Source organism: Tachysurus vachellii, chromosome 11, assembly GCF_030014155.1.
Source record: "Tachysurus vachellii isolate PV-2020 chromosome 11, HZAU_Pvac_v1, whole genome shotgun sequence".
In the NCBI taxonomy this organism is placed as follows: Eukaryota; Metazoa; Chordata; class Actinopteri; order Siluriformes; family Bagridae; genus Tachysurus; species Tachysurus vachellii.
Genome location: NC_083470.1, coordinates 17,647,506 through 17,665,898, shown reverse-complemented (window position 1 = coordinate 17,665,898; position 18,393 = coordinate 17,647,506). Strand labels below are relative to the sequence as shown.

The 18,393-nt window shown below is 36.4% G+C and overlaps 2 protein-coding genes across 3 annotated transcripts in view; one reads left to right on the top strand and one right to left on the bottom strand.

The window, feature by feature from the left end:
• The window catches only part of ralgps1 (Ral GEF with PH domain and SH3 binding motif 1), a 97,269-nt gene that overhangs the window by 32,162 nt on the left and 46,714 nt on the right, over positions 1-18,393 (bottom strand). The window lies entirely within an intron of this gene.
• On the top strand, positions 4,839-17,376 carry angptl2b (angiopoietin-like 2b). Its single transcript, XM_060880681.1, has 5 exons — positions 4,839-5,594; positions 9,864-10,759; positions 13,434-13,627; positions 14,588-14,858; positions 15,266-17,376. The coding sequence occupies exons 2-5, from the start codon at positions 9,904-9,906 to the stop codon at positions 15,463-15,465; spliced, it is 1,521 nt and encodes a 506-aa protein (XP_060736664.1). The 5' UTR covers positions 4,839-5,594; positions 9,864-9,903; the 3' UTR covers positions 15,466-17,376.

The following is an 18,393-nucleotide window of genomic DNA, read 5'->3' as shown; positions in this document are numbered from 1 at the left end:
TCAGGATGTGCTTAGTGGTACTTGGACCAGTTTTGATAACTCTTAGGCCAGTAGTCACCTTTGTGTCACCCGTACATTTACAGAAGTGGGCCTTTTGACACACTCACCAACTACTACACCTGAAACAACACTAAAAAAAAACAAACCATAGCACAACTGAACTATTCTTGTGTGGATATACTGTACACATATAATCATAAAAAATGATGGGAAACACCACAGTAGAGGAAATATGCTCTACTTTGACATGTATGTGCATGTCAAAGGGAGAGTGCTGTTACTCACTGGTGACTCAATTATGCATTGTGTGTTGTCATAGCTACTGCGTTGAGTAAATAATACATTAACGTTTATACTCATTCATTCAGCAGATGCTTTTGTCTACTGCTTTTGTTTCTACTTCAAGTACAAAATATGTCTTATGGGTGGGTACCTATTCAGGAATGTAGAAAGTTATGAAAATATGGAAATTGTGTGTATGTTTGTTGGGGAGAAAGTCTAAAGCTCTCCTTGTGATGAATGAGTGTCTTACAGTGTCAGGAACATCACAAAGCGGTTTTTCATAATAGCCAGTAACACTTGACCTCACAGCTTGAATGATGTCACTGATTTTCCCTTGTTGTGTTTAGCTATAATCAGACTCTTTCATTTGGCAGTCTCTGTGTCGCCACTAATCTGATTTGTGGAAAAAATACTGCAGCAAGGAAAACTGCTTTATTGCCCAGAACAAGCTCTTAGGGAGACATCAAAACGCTGTAAATGGAGGAAGATTAGTGGATTTAATGACAGCAACACTTAAAACAGGTGCCTCTTTCATGTTGCTACTAGCAATGATACTTCAAACACATAACAGCATGATAAGGGTCATTTTAAACACATGAGGGACTATTAGATACAGAAAAAGCACAATGTTACATAACAGAACTCTTAGTAAGGACTAATTTAAGGACTAATAAACCAACAAAAACATAATAAATTAAAATAAGTTAAAAAACTAAATAGGAGACAAAATGTATGACGTTATATTCCAACTTTTTCCAAAAATGGAAAATTTGAGGTATATGCCTCAACATATATATATAACATATATAACATATATATATATATAAAAAAAATGAGGTCAGTTTACATGTTGATGCCATGGAAAACCTTTCTGTAATGACAAACAAGTTTTAGCAAGAAATCCCAGGATGACTTGAATTCTTAACTGATTAAAGCTTGAGCATAATATCTTCCTTTTGGTGAGTGTTTAAATCATTTTCTCACTAAAATGGAGTTTGCTATTAGCATATATAAAAACCAAGGCATACTACACCGTGCTCAAAAGAAGATAGAATCTATGGTAATGTAGGTCAGGGGAATTGATTATTAGGTCAGGGTTTCAAGCCCCAGCACTGCTAAATTACTACTGTTGGGCCGTTAAGCAAGAGACTTAACTTTGATCTATTCCAGGGCTCAGGGTCAACACATATTTGACCATATAGTGTGTATTTGAGGGTAATGGGAAATAATTTATCTTTCAAAAAAATGCAATGATTTCACTTGCAAAATCTTCCACATATCAGTTCTGTATTTAGAATGTGATGGCCTAATTAGTGATTACATCTGCTAGCATTTTGTCTGCATTGCTTAGTGGCCCTGAAGGTAATGCAGTGGTTCATAATAAAGCATTCTGTGGAGTTCACTCTAAGTGAACTCCATGAAATTCACATGACTGGTGACATGGTATATTTCTCCCTACTACTTACTCATCGATAACTTTCAACATTCAGTTAACAACTCTGACAAAGTGAAAAAGGGTACTAGGTTAAGGAGATTCCATAAGACCTCCTAACTGTTGTATAAGTTCAACATTTCCAGTTCATTTTTTATCTTAAGAGGCATGTTTTAAAAAATTTTGAGGCCATAATTTAAGTGTGCCATCAAATAAGAATATAAGTAATTTATGAAGAAAATATAAAAAACAGATATTGACACCTTCTTGGAAGACATTTGATCACCTTAACCTTTGTGCCCAGTTGTGGCTTTATTCTTTTCCATCTCACCAATCAAAGCAGAAGAACAACTTCAAGAGCAGATGTGCATAGCTTTCCTACACATCTTACTAAAGAGCTCCAGGACATACTTTCCATACAACACTTTATTGCTACTTTATGGAAACCCATATCAGGAACCAGTGTATAATTATTTCCAAGTACCTTGGGATCACAAATATTTTCCTTATGCATATGACCACAGTACTGTCACACAAAATGGGACTTTTTTTATAGCCTTCATTTTATCCAAAGTTTGCAGAAATGATCTCTAAATGCTTTTAGAGCATACTCTTTACACCCGGGCTATTCAATTAGTTTGTCATGGGGCCAGTTCATGAAAAGTATCCAAAATGAAGGGCCAGAGAGATCTGGCTTGCAATATGAGTGACGACACAACAACAATATAAGAGCCATTATGTTGGATTTTGGCACCATTCCCTTCATATAAACATGCTCAGGTTGTATTTTTAAACTACATGACAGTGCATTGTAACACACTCAAGTAGACTTTTTTCTACATTCAAATAGAATTTAACTAATTTAACTTAGTTAAATTAAATTAAAGTGTAAATTATAAAAAAAAGTTCACAATATGGAAAACAACATTGTTATTTATTGTCAAAATAAATTATTTTAGTATGACTATTTAAACTACAACAGCCATCTCAATAATTGGAAAACATTTAGGCTGCTTTTAGGTGTATACAGTATGTTGTCAGAACAATACACATACAGTGGTGCTGGGATGAGAGGGATGTGTGATTAGTCATTTTAATGGTAATGGTACCACAGGGATGTGGTAGCTCAGTGGTTAAGGTACAGTATTGGACTACTGCTCAGAAGGTCATAAGTTTTGGTCATTTCATCAGAAATGTAAATTTATTAATTTGTGAGTATGAAGATTCACACGTGTAAGTAGAGCTAGGGTAGTAGAGTAGGGTTAACTGAATTTCCTGATTTTCTAACGTTACGTGACTCCTGCTCCTGATTTTCTAATGTCACATGACGCTAATGTGACATGACGCTGAATGGAACAGATGCATGTCACTTCATAACTGCAGGTTCCATTGTCAGACTGAAATAGATTTATTCTAGAGATGTCAGTCTGTTCAGCCAATCAATGCACCAACAATACGGAAATAATGATATTGCTGACTTGTTCATTGCTAGATTGATTTTTTACTCTCCCCACACTGGCCATTTTATCAGGTTCAACTATCCTTCAGCAGCTGATAGCTACAACTACTTAGATATTATTTGAACAGTGGTTCATTTACAGCACAACAGTGACATTGACATGGTAGACTGTGTGGTGTTGATATGAATGGATCAAGTGAGTTATTTCTTACCTCTTCTTAGCACTTCTTACCATGAATACAATACAACTACTGTTTTGACAAATAGACCACCAACTAAAAATATCCAGTTAATAATGGTCCTGTTCTTAGAAACCAATACTGATGGCTAACTACTACAGTAAACTGTACTTCAGCCAAATTGATCATGGCCTTAATGCAGGTTTCAGACATTTAAACACAATTTAAACGCATTATTGTGTATACATTTAAACCTATATAAAGTACTTTGTGCTCCAATATGCAACTAATAAGCTCAAAATGCTAATTGTACTGCATTTTTTTTAAATTGAAATTTTATTGATTCTATTTCTCTGACATAGACAACTGATGAAGCATTTCATTACAGGGTGTACACTATAAGTGATTGTGTATATGACAAGTAAAATGTGATTTTAATTTTTATCGACAAGAAAACATTAGAAACCTTTTTACAAATACCACAATTCCACACTGGTGCCATGTGAAACAAGTTGGTTCATTTTAGGCCCAGTCAAAATCTGAACATGTTCAAAAAGAATACTTTGCCTGTATGTAGAGATTTAATTATTTACCTCCCACCTTTTTACCCTAAATCAAATAATGGAAAACCCTGAGTCTACATGAGTCGTTCATATAATTATCAAATTTCCAAAACTGAATGTGTCAAAGTTACCAAATTTCTTTATATGTGTAAAAGAACTAGCTGTTTCCATTAAGCCTGTCTGCTTGGGGAACATCTAATGAAGCAAGGTCTCTTTATGAGTGGGCCTGCTCTGGGGGATGAGGGTTCTTGTAAATACTCTAAAACTCACTGCCTGTTTTAGGGAATTAAGAATTTTAACAGCACCAGCATAGACTTTGCAGAATTTATGAGCCCTGCTACTTTCTGGGGCTTAACTCTTTAATGACGCTAAAGATGGTTCAAATGATGAATAATTATGAAAAAAACAAATCTAGAGTTTTCTACATTTCCTGTTACATGTACACCAACAGTACCATTGATCATAAATTTACCAGAATTGAAAAACAAAGCAAGTCAACTTGCATAAAAGATCAGGAAGTATCAAACCACTGAGGCTAAGATTATGATAACATTGCTAATTTCCTGACCAAATCAAGTCTCACCACTGTGGCTTGAGAGCGAGACAGCATTGAAATTTGTTCAGCACTTACAGCTGACAGCCGACGATACAGGAATAACCACAGAGAGAGTAGAGGTGAGGGGTTTTCTGTGCTTGTGCATGTGTGAGTAATTGTATGTGCATGTGCACCAGTGTGTGTGCCTGTTTGCGCACGTGCGTGTGAGAGAGAGAGAGGGAGAGAGAGAGTGAAAGAGTGAGAGAGACTAGATGGGTGGGGGATTTTGGATTTGTATCCTGCTTGTAGGTGCTGTTGTGCCAAGAGGCGGGGAACTGGAAAGAGGGGCGGTACTATCAAACATTACTGTTTTTGAGGCATTGTACCAGAACACTTTTTCATTTTGGAAAGAGAGACACCCTTTAAGAGAGCTCATGTACACTAGTATGACAGAAGTGATGTATTCTTCTCAGAGAAAGTAACAGGACACATACTCTCTCACACCTATAGTCTAGCTGACCCTGGGGGATTCACATGTGTCCCCAAAGCACTGAGGAACGTCAAGCAGCTGCTCCTCTCTGCTACGGAAAGCCTGGAGCACATCGAAAGCAACTGTCTTTTCCTCTTATGTTCTCTTTGGAAGCCACCCTCTTTACCCTGAAAGCTCTGGGTTCCTTTGGGATCCCACATTAGTGGATACATTACCAAAACCAGGACTTCTGTTCCGGCTCACGTGGTCTTTGGATTTAAATCAGAGGCTACTGCTTTATATTTTCATTTCAGGTGCATAGGAATTTGCACAATCCACAGGCTATGTGTCTCATCTAATCAACTTTGAAGTCTTCAAGAGGATTGTAGAGTGTTTGGGACTTTTACAGCCTACAGTGTCTCCGAACAGACAGGGCAGATTAATTGGGGGCTTGGGAACAGAGACCTGTCTTCAGTAACATTTAGGACACATACCAGCAAACAGCAGGGGATTTACACACCAAGAGCAGACAGAGAGACATTAGGAGAGGAGAAAGGGTGAGGGGATCCTAGAGCCATCAAAAGAAGTAATGACTACCAGAGAGAATTTGTAAATCTACATAAAAACATCTGCAGGATACTGAAATATTACTGCTGAGGAAGGTGAAATTATCAGGTAAGACTACTACTTACTTAATTTACTGCAAATGTTAACGGGTCACAAGTCACAAACGGTAATTGCATCTGGCTTACCACAATTACCACAAAAACACATTAAAAAACAAATTGCTTTCTTATTAAGATGTATCAGGGGCTGGATTTTAATAAGATACACAAGACAATTGCAAAGACGAACAATTTGAAAGCTCTTCTTTTTTCAAAGTAAAATCAATGGTCAGTCACAGAAGAGGCTTTAGGGATCTGGGTCATGTGTGCTCTTCTCAGAGATAATGAATGCACACTTTTTCATCACACGTCTGCATGCATTTGTACCTACATTCTTTTCTTGAGAAGCAGACAAATATTTCCACACAAGGTCAGAATTATTGTTCTTATCATAAGGAAACACCCCAGAAACACAAACAAACAAACTAGTCAGTGTCCTCCAGCGTGTGTTGTGTCCTCAATCGCATCATCAACCTCTGGCCAATTCAGATTTAAAAATTAGAAGAAAAAAAGTCAGCAACAGTTTAGATTAACAGAAGTCATAAATGATTTATGAGGATCAGATCCTTATCATTAATAATGACATGATTACTCTAAACACAGGTCAGGAAGAAAGAAGAGGTAGCAGAAGAAAGGAGTTATGTAAACTTTGCCAGGGCTCGGTTTGGAAAAGGGTGCTTTAGGATGATCACAGTGCCTTCTCAAAAAACAGCATCCTGTCACTTGAATAAGTCAGTGCAGTGTCTTTCTAGACGTACAGTATGCAGCCAGTGATATATGAAGCCACAAAATGAGCATTAATGTGTATGAGCATTTTGCCCATGTCAGCAGGTAAATACATTAATGACATTCTTTTTTAAATGACATTCAAGCTTAAATAGAATGTTTATGGCTGATTAGTGCACAGAGTTAATCAGATATTAACAGTGCACCTGGAGTGAATGTGTGTAAAGGTAACAGTATGAGATCACTGAGTCAGGGGTTTGAATCAAATCAGCTGGTACATGTTTGTGTGGGAAGGGAGGGGATCTCAGTTTGCTCTAATGAGCAAGCATTTAAGGAATGCCATGGGCAGGTTAAAATGAAAGGGGAAAGAGAGAGAAAGCAAAGTAAGAAGGAAGACAGAAGACAGAAAAGAGAGAGAGAGAGAGAATGAGAACTGGTAGTTATGCCCACTCAACCTCTAATTGCCAAGAGAAATATATACTGTAGCTGCACAGACACCTCAGGGTGGACTAATGGAATTTTCTTCAGTCCCCTGGTTGTTCTATAGACACTCCTGAGACCAAGGTTTACAATTTAGACCGAAAAGTTTGGTTTAACACAGAAACAGTAAACCATGTTTTCTTGATTACAGTAATAGCTGTAAAAGTAATATTTTAAAGTGAATATTTTACAGAATACCTTCAAAGCCTGGATAAGATATTTTCCTGCAGTCTGTTACTTGTTACCACATACTGATAAAACAGTAAAATAAAAAGCTGACCTTCTGTGAGTGTCTGTACAAGTAGGAGAAGGGGTAGAAATGAGAATTATTTGTTTGCAAAATTTCTTCTACTATTGCCCTCACAGAGTCACATCTGCCCTAGTATCATCTGTTCCCCCACCCCCTCTAGCTGGGGACTGTCCCACCTCTGTGCATGAAGACATACTGTATAAACCAAGAAATCCAGACACAGTCAACTCATTTTATTCCTTCTCTACAGTTAAATAAACTGGTCTCCACACAATGTATAAAGAGTTCAACACAAACACAGGCACAGGCCATGTTCCTCAAAGCAAACATGATTCCACACATGTTCAAGTGAGAGTGAAACCACAACTGATCTACAGTTAAACACAGGCATTGCCTCACATCTGACAGAAGAGCTCTCATTGGTCAAGAAACATTTTTTCTCCATTTGAGTTGTTCACCCTATCATTACACATTTATTAGCCCCACTGTCAGGGATTTCCTAAATGTGCCCCATGAGAAATAGACTTCCCACAAAGGAACGCATTATTATTTTTTCCCCTGAAGCACAAAAGTGGAAAAACGGATGAGATCATGGTTGTTCTTCTGAGAATTATTTTACAGACAAGGAAAGAAACTGTGGAGAAATTTTCCATGTTTTTCTTTGTTAGTAATGTTTGTGTGCTTGATCGCATTAATTTAACTAGCAGGACAGTGCTGAGCTTTATAAAATTTAAAAAAAAAATAAATCTAATAAGCAGTGATCAAAAAGATCAAAAATTTGATAACCAGTGATCAAAAAGTCTGGGAAAGCATTGTATGAGACTAAGAGAGGTACAAATTGCCAACTGAATATGACAGTGGTTGCATTTTGATCAGCTTCCATTTTGTTAAGGAAACTTGTCAGTGCGAGTTAAATGGCTGATCAAGAATAAATGATCTAGACTCACATCAGCTTTTCCAGAACATATATGTGCACTGTATTTGATAATAGAATTTAACCCAGCCTCATTTCTGGTTATCACTACAATTGCACATCTGTCTTTTATTGTGTATTTATGCAGATATGTTTTTCATAACCCAATCAGCTATAATAATATTTAATTATGATTTTTTTTCTTTTTAATATAGATTCAGGGAGACTTAATCCATGCTGGCTTTACTCCCAGATTTACAAAGATGTTAAAAACAAAAGCACAGAACACTCCCAACCTCTCCAGTGGATTCTTAACAGAGCCTAAGGTCAAATGTGTCTGTCTTCTGACCAGTGAGAACAAGATGACTAGTGGCTTTGATTAACAGAGCAGGGAAGATGAGAAAACATTTGAACAATAGGCTTTTCAATACACAAAAAGAAAAAAAAATGGAAATAAATACTGACTGAATATCAAAATAAGCTATTCACAAAAGCTATCACAAATTCCATAGCCAGTAAATCTTGAAGCCCTTGAATATTTAAATGACTTAGCTCTACCTCGGTGAAGTACTGTATTTACGTGTAAATGAATGCAAGCAGAAAGTTCTGTGTGGTATTATGCAGAGTATTGTTCTGTAAACTTATCCACCAGCAGCTTTCCCTTAAAATCCACAAGACAGCATGTTATTCATTCCTAAAAGCCTCTCATTCACCTCCATTCATGTGCCTAATAAGAAACCACTGTCAAGTGAATTTAAAATTTAGATAAACACCACAGATAACAACAAGCATAGATTATAACAGTCAAATGGTGACAGTCTGCACCTCAGACTGTCTGATTGCTGTAACGTTTGGTTGGAAATCATAGGTAACAACATCTGCACTTTTCATTAAAGTGCCACTAAGTGTGATTTGGCCTGAACTGCGGACCGCATCAGACTTTCCACTCTCTGTGAGGTTAAGGCTTGAAGTCAAAGATAGGAGGTGGTGGCTGCAAACACTCATTGGTGGGGCAGATAGCCAGATCTAAACAATGCCAGGACATCCATACAAACAAATTCAACTGACATCATTAAAAACAATCCCAATCACCTAGCAACTAGATTCAGAAGTCTAATCTAGTGCACTGTGTGGGTTGCTTTCTGTGGAACAGGATGTCAGGGATGGACTGCTAATGAAAATGTGGGAGAGTTTAACTCATTACAGAAACCCAGACTTATCTGCTAAGTTCTGTTATCTGCTAAGTCTAATGACTCACTACTATGTAAACAAATGCTGAACCCCAAACAATGATAATAATCTGTCTCATCAGATACTTTAAAGAATGTGTCTTATTTTTGGAATCTCCAGTCAGGCCAAAAACTTTGCAAACTGAGGTAAATTACATGTCATAATCCCTACAAACAAACTAATACTTTCCAACTACCTTTGGGTCACTTTTTACCCACCAATATGACATGAATATAGTAACATGTCAGACCTATCTTCCTGTTGAATTATAACCAATCCCTAGAGACCATGGGAGCTCAAGGCGGCATTAAAAACAGAAGCAGACTAATGGTGCTAACAAGCTTTCTGGCATGTCTATAGCTTAACAAACAGGTGACACACTGCCCATCTGGAACAGAGTAAGATGCATTATATGGTTAGGAAGGCATGTGCAGGCGAGTAGAGATAGAAGACATGCTATGAGAGGATCCTACAGTTTGTTCAAATGACTGTATCTATGTCTTATTTTACAAGTCTTTAAGAAATGTAGGTCTTTGTACCAGTGGAGCTAAGCAGGTTTTCCATTTTGAAATTCTAAAAAAATAATCTTTAGTTTTAGGTTTCTGAAAGTTTTCATGTTTTTCTTAATTCTCTTTAATTCCCCTCCCCTCATCTCTCACACTCCCCTTTATCTCTGACAGAAGCCTACAGCAAAATTAGGTGTGTGCTCTTGGTGCTACCATGGAAGTCCCTGCACTGGTCTTGATGGTTTTGCTCCTGGTTTGTGATATGTTCCCTTTATTGGAATGCAGCACTGGAGTTCAGGAGTTTGACAACAGTGATGAAGGCCCAGAGCCTGGATTCCTTTCAGGCTCACGTACCCGCCGGGCCCCAGAAGTCCCATCCCAGGACAAGTGCTCTTATACCTTCATTGTTCCCCAGCAAAAGGTCACAGGTGCTATTTGTGTTAATTCAAAGGAACCCGAGGCTATACTGGAGAATCGGGTGAATAAACAGGAACTGGAACTTGTTAACACTGAGCTCCACAAGCAGAAAAGGCAAATTGAAACTCTACAGCAGCTCGTAGAAGTGGATGGTGGTATTGTTAATGAGGTGAAGCTCCTACGCAAAGAATCACGCAACATGAACTCTCGTGTGACACAACTCTATATGCAGCTTCTCCATGAGATTATCCGCAAGCGAGACAATGCGCTGGAGCTTTCTCAACTGGAGAACAAGATTCTTAACCAGACATCAGAGTTGTTGCAGCTTTCGAACCGTTACAAAGATCTGGAACATAAGTACCAGCATTTGTCATCTCTGGCAAACAATCAGTCAGCTCTCATTGCTCTACTTGAGGTACAGTGTCAGAAGGGACCCCCAGTGGTGGCACCTAGACCACTGCCCCAACCCCAGCCACAACCTCAACCCAGGCCGTCTCCACCTAATAACAAGCCGTACCAACCACCTATGTTTAATCGCAACAATCAGATAACCAATGAGATTCAAAGTGATCAAAACCTAAAAGCACCACCACCTCCACTACCCACAATGCCAATTGGCACTCACAGCCCATCTACAACCAACAAGCCCTCTGGTGAGTTTTATTATTTACTCTAAAACCAGTCTTAAAATATAAATTGATTACAATGAAAGGAAATTTAATTTCTTAGGGACTGTGGTATAACACAATTCTGTATCAAGTTACATCATAATCCCAGGTAGTAGATTACAACTAACTTAGAGAATAGGATCAGGGAAAAGTTTACCAGAATACATTTTATTATACCTAAAGCTATGCAATAGTCAAACAAACACACAAAAAAAGGAAAACAAATTCACTAATCTTTCTCTGGATTTTTGTATTACAATGGTGCACTTTAACAGACTTACGATTATTCTTGTCAAAGGCCACAACAAATCTGTTGAAACCTGGAAAAAGTCAGCTGTAGTTCATGTAGTTCAATCTCCCCATCTGTCTGCAGTTTACCTTTATTTACACAACAGCCTTTGTAACATAGCACAGTCTTTGTATCAGTTCAACCACTGTAAAGGCTGCCTGCTATTAGCAATCAGAATTTGAGGCATTTGTTAATTGCAGAATTGGTGTAAGTATTTTCCTGTTAAGTCTGCAGTAAATAACATAACTATTATTTACCAGAACAGCCAAACTGATTGAAAAAATTAAGTAGAAATTATTTAGATGGTTTCCACTCGCACCTATGGGACTTATGAGTTTATGTATTTTGTCAAAAGGTGGCTTTAATTTACTATATAGTAATTTGTCTTAAATTCAACAAAGAGTGGTGAAAATGAATTGAAAATCCAGAATAAGTCATGCTCTCAAAATCAGGTGACAATAAGTGAAAGGTTTAAAATTCTGGTAGATTTGCTCTTCACTAATGCTTCTGCTTTGTGACAATGTCTCATGCCTATAATAATATGCTACATAAAATGCTATAAAAATAAAAGCTACCGATTGTGAAATAAGTATTAATTCTTATTTCCTAAATTGCAGTCTACTTTGTGGCAACCAGTTCATACTGGAAACATCTCCACAATTAGTTAAACAGAGGGAGGATTGCAGGAGACATCCAAAAAATCCATTCCTACCTTGCTAGTTTTACAACATTTATAAGCAACACTGATATTTACCTTAAACAATTACTGTCCATGTTAGAATGTTAACGGATCAACTGACAAAATCCAAAAAATATACAAAGTTATGTTTTGGGGTGTTTGAAATCATGATTCTGAAATAAAACCAAGAAGCCAGACACAGCCAGTGTGGCTGATGATTACAACCTTTAGAGTCTAGTGCTGAGGGATTTTTAATCAAGTGATCTGGGGCTGATCACATGTAGAATAAATATTCTAAACACTCTAAAACATAAGAGAACTCTGTACAATTCATGTGTTATTATTAAAGACCTGTTCAAAAGGTTCTTTATCAAACCTATGTCTGTCATCAGCATTGCTTGGTGTATTTGTAACTGTTAAGTATTCCAAATATTTGTATCTATACCAGTATTTGGATTTAAACCTAAAGTTTGTATGGCTTAAACAAAATTTAAAAAAAAATCCTATAAATCCTAGCCCAGGATAAGTGCTCTTATACCTTAATTGTTCCCCAGAAGAAGGTCCCAGATGCTAACTGTGTTAAAATTTGAAGGATCCCAAGGCTGTACTGGAGAATTGGGAGAATAAGTTAAAACTTAGGTCCACAAAGCAGGAGGCAGATTGATAATCTGTATATTAATTTGTTATTTTAAATGCTTTTTATTTGTACATGCCCATTACATTTTCCAACAAATTTAATTGGTTCTAGTGTATTTTCTAAAATAAGCCTAAATACACTAGTAGCCTGTCCAAGAGGTGATAAAGGATTAATGGAAAAAACACTGTAAATACACTAATTTAAATGCATTTTTCATTCAAGGCTAATACATGTCTAATAAACACATTATCTGTTTATTCTAAATAACATTCATATTCCACTAGAAAAAACAGAAATTCACCATGTAAAGGGTCTTTCCAGACTGCCATATACAGTAAATTTGCTATCAGGTTTAGTACAATATGATTTTAAAGGATATGAGCGGTATAATTGAGTTAGAAACGATGTTAAATTATGATCTGCTAAATTAGAAGAAAATGCTAAAAGTTTATAGTTACATTTTTATATATATGTTGGTGTTAAAGAGTTTTAAAGTAACAAGGACACTTGGTCTAGTCAATGCAAAACAACTACACTGAACAAAAGAACAAAATAAAAATTCTTAAGGTAACTTGGCTAAATTTTGACACATCTAAATCAAATCTTTATACTGAACCAGGGAGCTTTAGAAATAGGAAGAGCATTAATCAAGTAGCCAAATCAGATTCAGGCCACTCTTCAACTTTCACGTTGTGCTTGCCCTCTGAAATGCAGACATTTTCCAAGGCCAGAAATTGTAGCCAAAGTCAACCACAGCTGCTGTGTTGAGAGCTTTACCAAAAAAAGCGAAAAGGAAACAAAGGCATGAGCCACAGTAGATCACTGTGGGCAGCCTACTGAAACGGAATAACACCCCGACACTACACTAATCCCAAAATTGGAACGTGAGCCCTGGGGAATCCCACTAAAAGTAGTTAAAACATCCTCAAAAAGGGCTATGATTCAAACTTTGGTATGTGAACAAAACACTACAAAGAAGAGTCTTCACATTAGTTTTTAAAGTCAGGTGCAAAGGCACATGACATTTTTAGTTTTTATTTATTTTTTGCATTAGGTCCCTGGAAAGACTGTCTGCAGGCCCTGGAAGATGGCCATAGTAACAGTGGTATGTATCTAGTGAAGCCTGAGAATATCAACAAGCTCATGCAGGTGTGGTGTGACCAAAAACAAGACCCTGGAGGCTGGACAGTCATCCAGAGACGCATGGATGGCTCTGTGAACTTCTTCAGGAACTGGGAGACATACAAGGTAATAGGAAATGTTTTCTTAGTATTGTATTATACTGTAATTGGGGAATTTACCATGAAATACCAGTGCAGTATGGATAATCTGAAGTTTGATTAGCAATGACTATTTTCAGATGATATGAGCTCTTCAGTCAATCATGACCAACAACTTCTGGCTACATAATTTGATTTTTGATAATCTGGTCCAGAGGTTGCAACATTCATGTCTTAAAATCAATGGCCAATTAAGAACATATGCAAAGCAAAAAACACTATAATCTGATGGCTAGCCATTACTGAATTATGCCCTGAATTTGTAAAATTATTATTACAGAGAAGGAAGTTCTCTTTAAAAAAAAAAACAAAAAAAAAAACACATGCAATTCTTTTACTTAAGCAATCTTGGAATGTTCCAAGTATACCAAGCCTTGCAACAGGATAATGGTGGATTTATGGCAAACCTCAGTGACAGATCATCATCAAAGACATTAGCTGAATCCCTTCCAGAATTAACCATTGGCAACTTACAAATCAGGTCTGTAAAACATGTAGAATCATAGTGGAAACAAAAAATACATGTGTACAAATGCAAACTGAGTTTTACAGTGATGGAAAGCATATGCTGACTGATAAATACCATATGTATGAGTAGCAGAGAGTATGAGAGGCTGAATCTCTAGAACGGCCTTATCCTGATCTACATCCACATAGATTTCAGATGTAAGATCTTAACCTTAACCTATACATTTTTGCTATTTAAGTATAGTACAAGGAAACATCTCAGAGTGTATTTTTTAGATCATCCATTTGAGCTGTCTATTTCCAAACAAACATTCAAATTCAGTTTTATGATTACTTATGGCAGTGATTAAAGAACTAAACACCACGTTGAACAGTAGTGCTTTGATGGAAAACCAAGTCATCCTAAAACTTAATAATCACTATCATATGACTAAGATTACAATCTTTTTCATTCTCACAGCAAGGCTTTGGGAATATAGATGGAGAGTACTTTCTAGGACTTGAGAACATTTACTGGTTGACTAATCAGGCTACTTACAAGCTTCTGGTGACACTGGAGGACTGGGCTGGGCGGAAAACATTTGCAGAATATGCCAGCTTCAGGTTGGAACCTGAAGCTGACTTCTACAAACTACGTGTTGGACGTTATCATGGCAATGCTGGCGATTCCCTCACCTGGCACAATGGCAAGCAGTTCACTACGCTGGACAGAGATCATGATGCATACACAGGTAGGCTATAGAATTTATTGAACCTATACATCATATATGTGATATAGTACACACATTTATGAAAAAACTAAAACACTAAAAACATTTAAGATCAATCACTGGAAGCAGTAGAACTGATAACACAATGCATAGAGTGGATGTTCTAATTTCAGGTGCTTATTAAGAGCACATATAAAAGTGTGTATTCCATAAACACTGTATGTAGTAGTTTCAGTTAATATAAAGACATGCTATTGTGATTACATATTTCATATAAATCATATACGATTTTCTTACAAATTAAGTTTTATTTCCTTTTTTGGTATTGCAGTCCTGGAACCTGGTCAAAACAACACACTTAAAAACTTATAAGCGATTTATAAATGCTTACTTGGACAGCCAAAAAAACCCCAACATTTTTCTTACAGGTAACTGTGCTCACTATCAGAAGGGAGGCTGGTGGTATAACTCCTGTGCCCACTCCAACCTAAATGGTGTGTGGTATCGAGGCGGGCACTACCGCAGCCGCTACCAAGATGGAGTGTACTGGGCTGAATTCAGAGGAGGAGCTTATTCCTTAAAGAAAGTGGTGATGATGATCCGTCCCAACCCCAACACTTTTCACTGAAGAACATACAAACCAGAGGAAAAACTATTCCCTAACAGCCACACACATACATATATAGCTTACACATACAGAAAGCCTAAGATGTTCATATTTATGGTAAATGGAATATTTGGGGAGATAAATCCTCCCAAAATGTATTTGGAGAAAATAAATCCTCCTGACATCTGGAAAACCTGACCTTCATATTCTACTGGTCATAACAGTTGCTGCTTTGTTGTCATTTCGAGAAATAATTTCCAATACAAATTTGGTTTTGCTTACCTAAACAACAAAAAACACCACCTGGTCTCATATAAAAAAGTTATAGTTAAGCTTAATTATTAGTTAAGCATAGATTAATCTATTTTTGAGTGGTCATATTAAATGTGTGAGAGTACAGCTTAGAAATAGCACTTTAAAAGCTATTGTTCATGACCTAAGACACAGGATGTACAGTACAATCTGGTGGTGAAGCAAAAAAGAAAATAATTTCCAGATAAAATAAGTGATTGATTATTTATTTTAATGATTACAAATCGCTGTCCAATTTCTTGAAAAAAAATAAATAAAATAAAATAAATAAAATTAGGCCAAAATACCACATGATCAATAGCAGACTGATGCCTTACCACTACCAGGAAGAGTCTGCAGAGAAATTTCTGAAACTGAACACTGGTATTGCTGTAATGATTAAGCCCTGATATATTCAGTGAATGCCAGCTCATTGATGTATATACTGTGTTTAGCAGTAGAAAAAATGCCAAAGAATAAGCAAAAGTGTGAGTTTGCATCCACAAGTGCTACAACAGATGCGTATCACAAATTTAATGAGCTATACAACAAAAGGCAGGGAAACATTTCTGGTGCTATCTAAAAAACTATGATTCATATATTATCTGGTATGTATTTATTCTTCCTTGAAGTTTAAAGACAATTAAGAAACACAACAATACTACCATATAAATGTAATAAAGAACAAATAAGAACAATTAAGGTACTTTTTTTTTTACTATTACTATTGTTAAATGGAATCCAATAATCGATAATATGAATAATTTGAATTATGTAAGAAAGGTGTATTAAAAAGTATGTTAAAAAACTGACTCAAGGCACAGTGGTTTCTACCAATTCTATCACCTCCTGGCTAAGTTCCTGGTCATATATCTTGATATAAAATGAAGTTTATACCATGCCACTATCAAGATTCAAGATTTTGCTAGTTCAGCTTTCTTTTGAATAACCGAAAAAAGTGTACATAATGTACAAATTTAAACGTTGGAACCAATGAGACCCAGCATATTTTTGTATATATAATTGTGGAGAAATTGTTTGTACTTTAAAGTGTAATAAATGTACTTGCATCATCAAAATGTTGCTATAATAAACAAAGGTGTACAGCCTGTTTTACAGCTATATAAGGAGATTTGCAGAATGTTAAATGTTTTGCTTAAACAGTGGGTTATGATACTCACTACATACTGTGTCTATATATGTAGGTGGTGATAAAATACAGATGCATTATTTTAATATTTAACTATGCAATTCAAGCTGCAACTTAAAGCCTTTATTTTTCACATACATATGCCACAGTAAAATAATTTTTTCACATATATCAGCCCAAAAAGTTGGGGTCAGATGGTAGGATCAGACATAATACAGCACCTCTAGAGCAAAGAAGGACAGCGGCCTTGCTCCTGAGCCCAGAAGTGATGCCTCGGATGTGAACTCCTTGGCGTTCTTATCAGTAGCCCAGAATCTTAACTAATGAGCCACCAATGGTTACTTGCTTGGGGTATAGACACTAATATGGCTAGAAGCAGAATGTAACACATAAAGAGGCTGTGTGATGTACATCCTTACTGTCACTACAACAGTTCTGATTACTTTTGATTAATATTAAGCAAGATCGAATTATAGGTTTAGTCTTCTTTATCTCTGTCTGGTGTGTTCTTTGGTCTTCATGATGCTGTTTGTTCACTAATGTTCTCTAACACTTCTGAGGGCTTCACAGAACAGCTGTATTTATACTGAGATTCAATCACACACTGGTGCACTCTATTTACTTATTAGGTGACTTCTGAAGGCAGTTGGTTTCACTGGATTTTAGTTAGGGGTATCAGAGTAACGGGGGCTGAATACAAATGCACACCACACTTTTCAGATATTTATTTGTAAAAAAGATTTGGACACCATTTATAATTTTCATTCCACATCACAATTATGGGCCACTTTCTTTCGGTCTATTTCATAAAATCCCAATAAAATACATTTTCCTCTGTGGTTGTAACATGTCAAAATGTGGAAAAGTTCAGTGGGTATGAATACTTTTGCAAGGCACTGCATGTCAACGCACTCTTACTGTTAGTAGCACGTGTCCTTTGGTGTTTTATTGAAGCTACAATGGGCATTAGTTATTTACATTGATAAAGCATATCAAAATGGCCCCAAGATGAACTGTTTATTTTTTTTTAATAAGGACTTAAGGACAAACTGTTTCTGGCAGTATCAAAAACCTTTTGCCCTGCAACTTATCAGACATTATATTTAGAGCTTAAAATCACGCATTACAGACAAATGTAAATATTTCTATAAATAACTTCTACTGGGAGAACCATATAGTTGATGGTATAAAACTAGTAATTCCAAACGAAAATGGTTTTCTTTGTTTCTTCCAAGTTAGAAGTAAGAGCAACACTAAAATACAGAGTTATGAGATTTAGTTGTAAAATAAATGTAAACATATTTTTACACTTAAAATGCAAAATGAATGGGTATAGAATGTTGCATTCATTGTACACAGAACTTGAGCAAAGTCTGTGCATGGATAAATAATTGATATACTGTATAATTTTTAAGCAGCTAGAGACATCAAAATGAATCGACCATGCTGAATAAAATGAGGAAGCATGAGTAATGCTTCATTGAGCTAAAGAGGTTTCACAGCAGGTT

What these genes read in the sequence shown, in the direction of transcription:
- angptl2b (XM_060880681.1), top strand. Translation starts at nt 9,904, where the DNA reads ATGGAAGTCCCTGCACTGGTCTTGATGGTTTTGCTCCTGGTTTGTGAT. An exon ending in TACAACCAACAAGCCCTCTG is followed by an intron (nt 10,760 to 13,433) that starts GTGAGTTTTATT and finishes TTTTTGCATTAG; the next exon opens with GTCCCTGGAAAGACTGTCTG. An exon ending in AGATCATGATGCATACACAG is followed by an intron (nt 14,859 to 15,265) that starts GTAGGCTATAGA and finishes TTTTTCTTACAG; the next exon opens with GTAACTGTGCTCACTATCAG.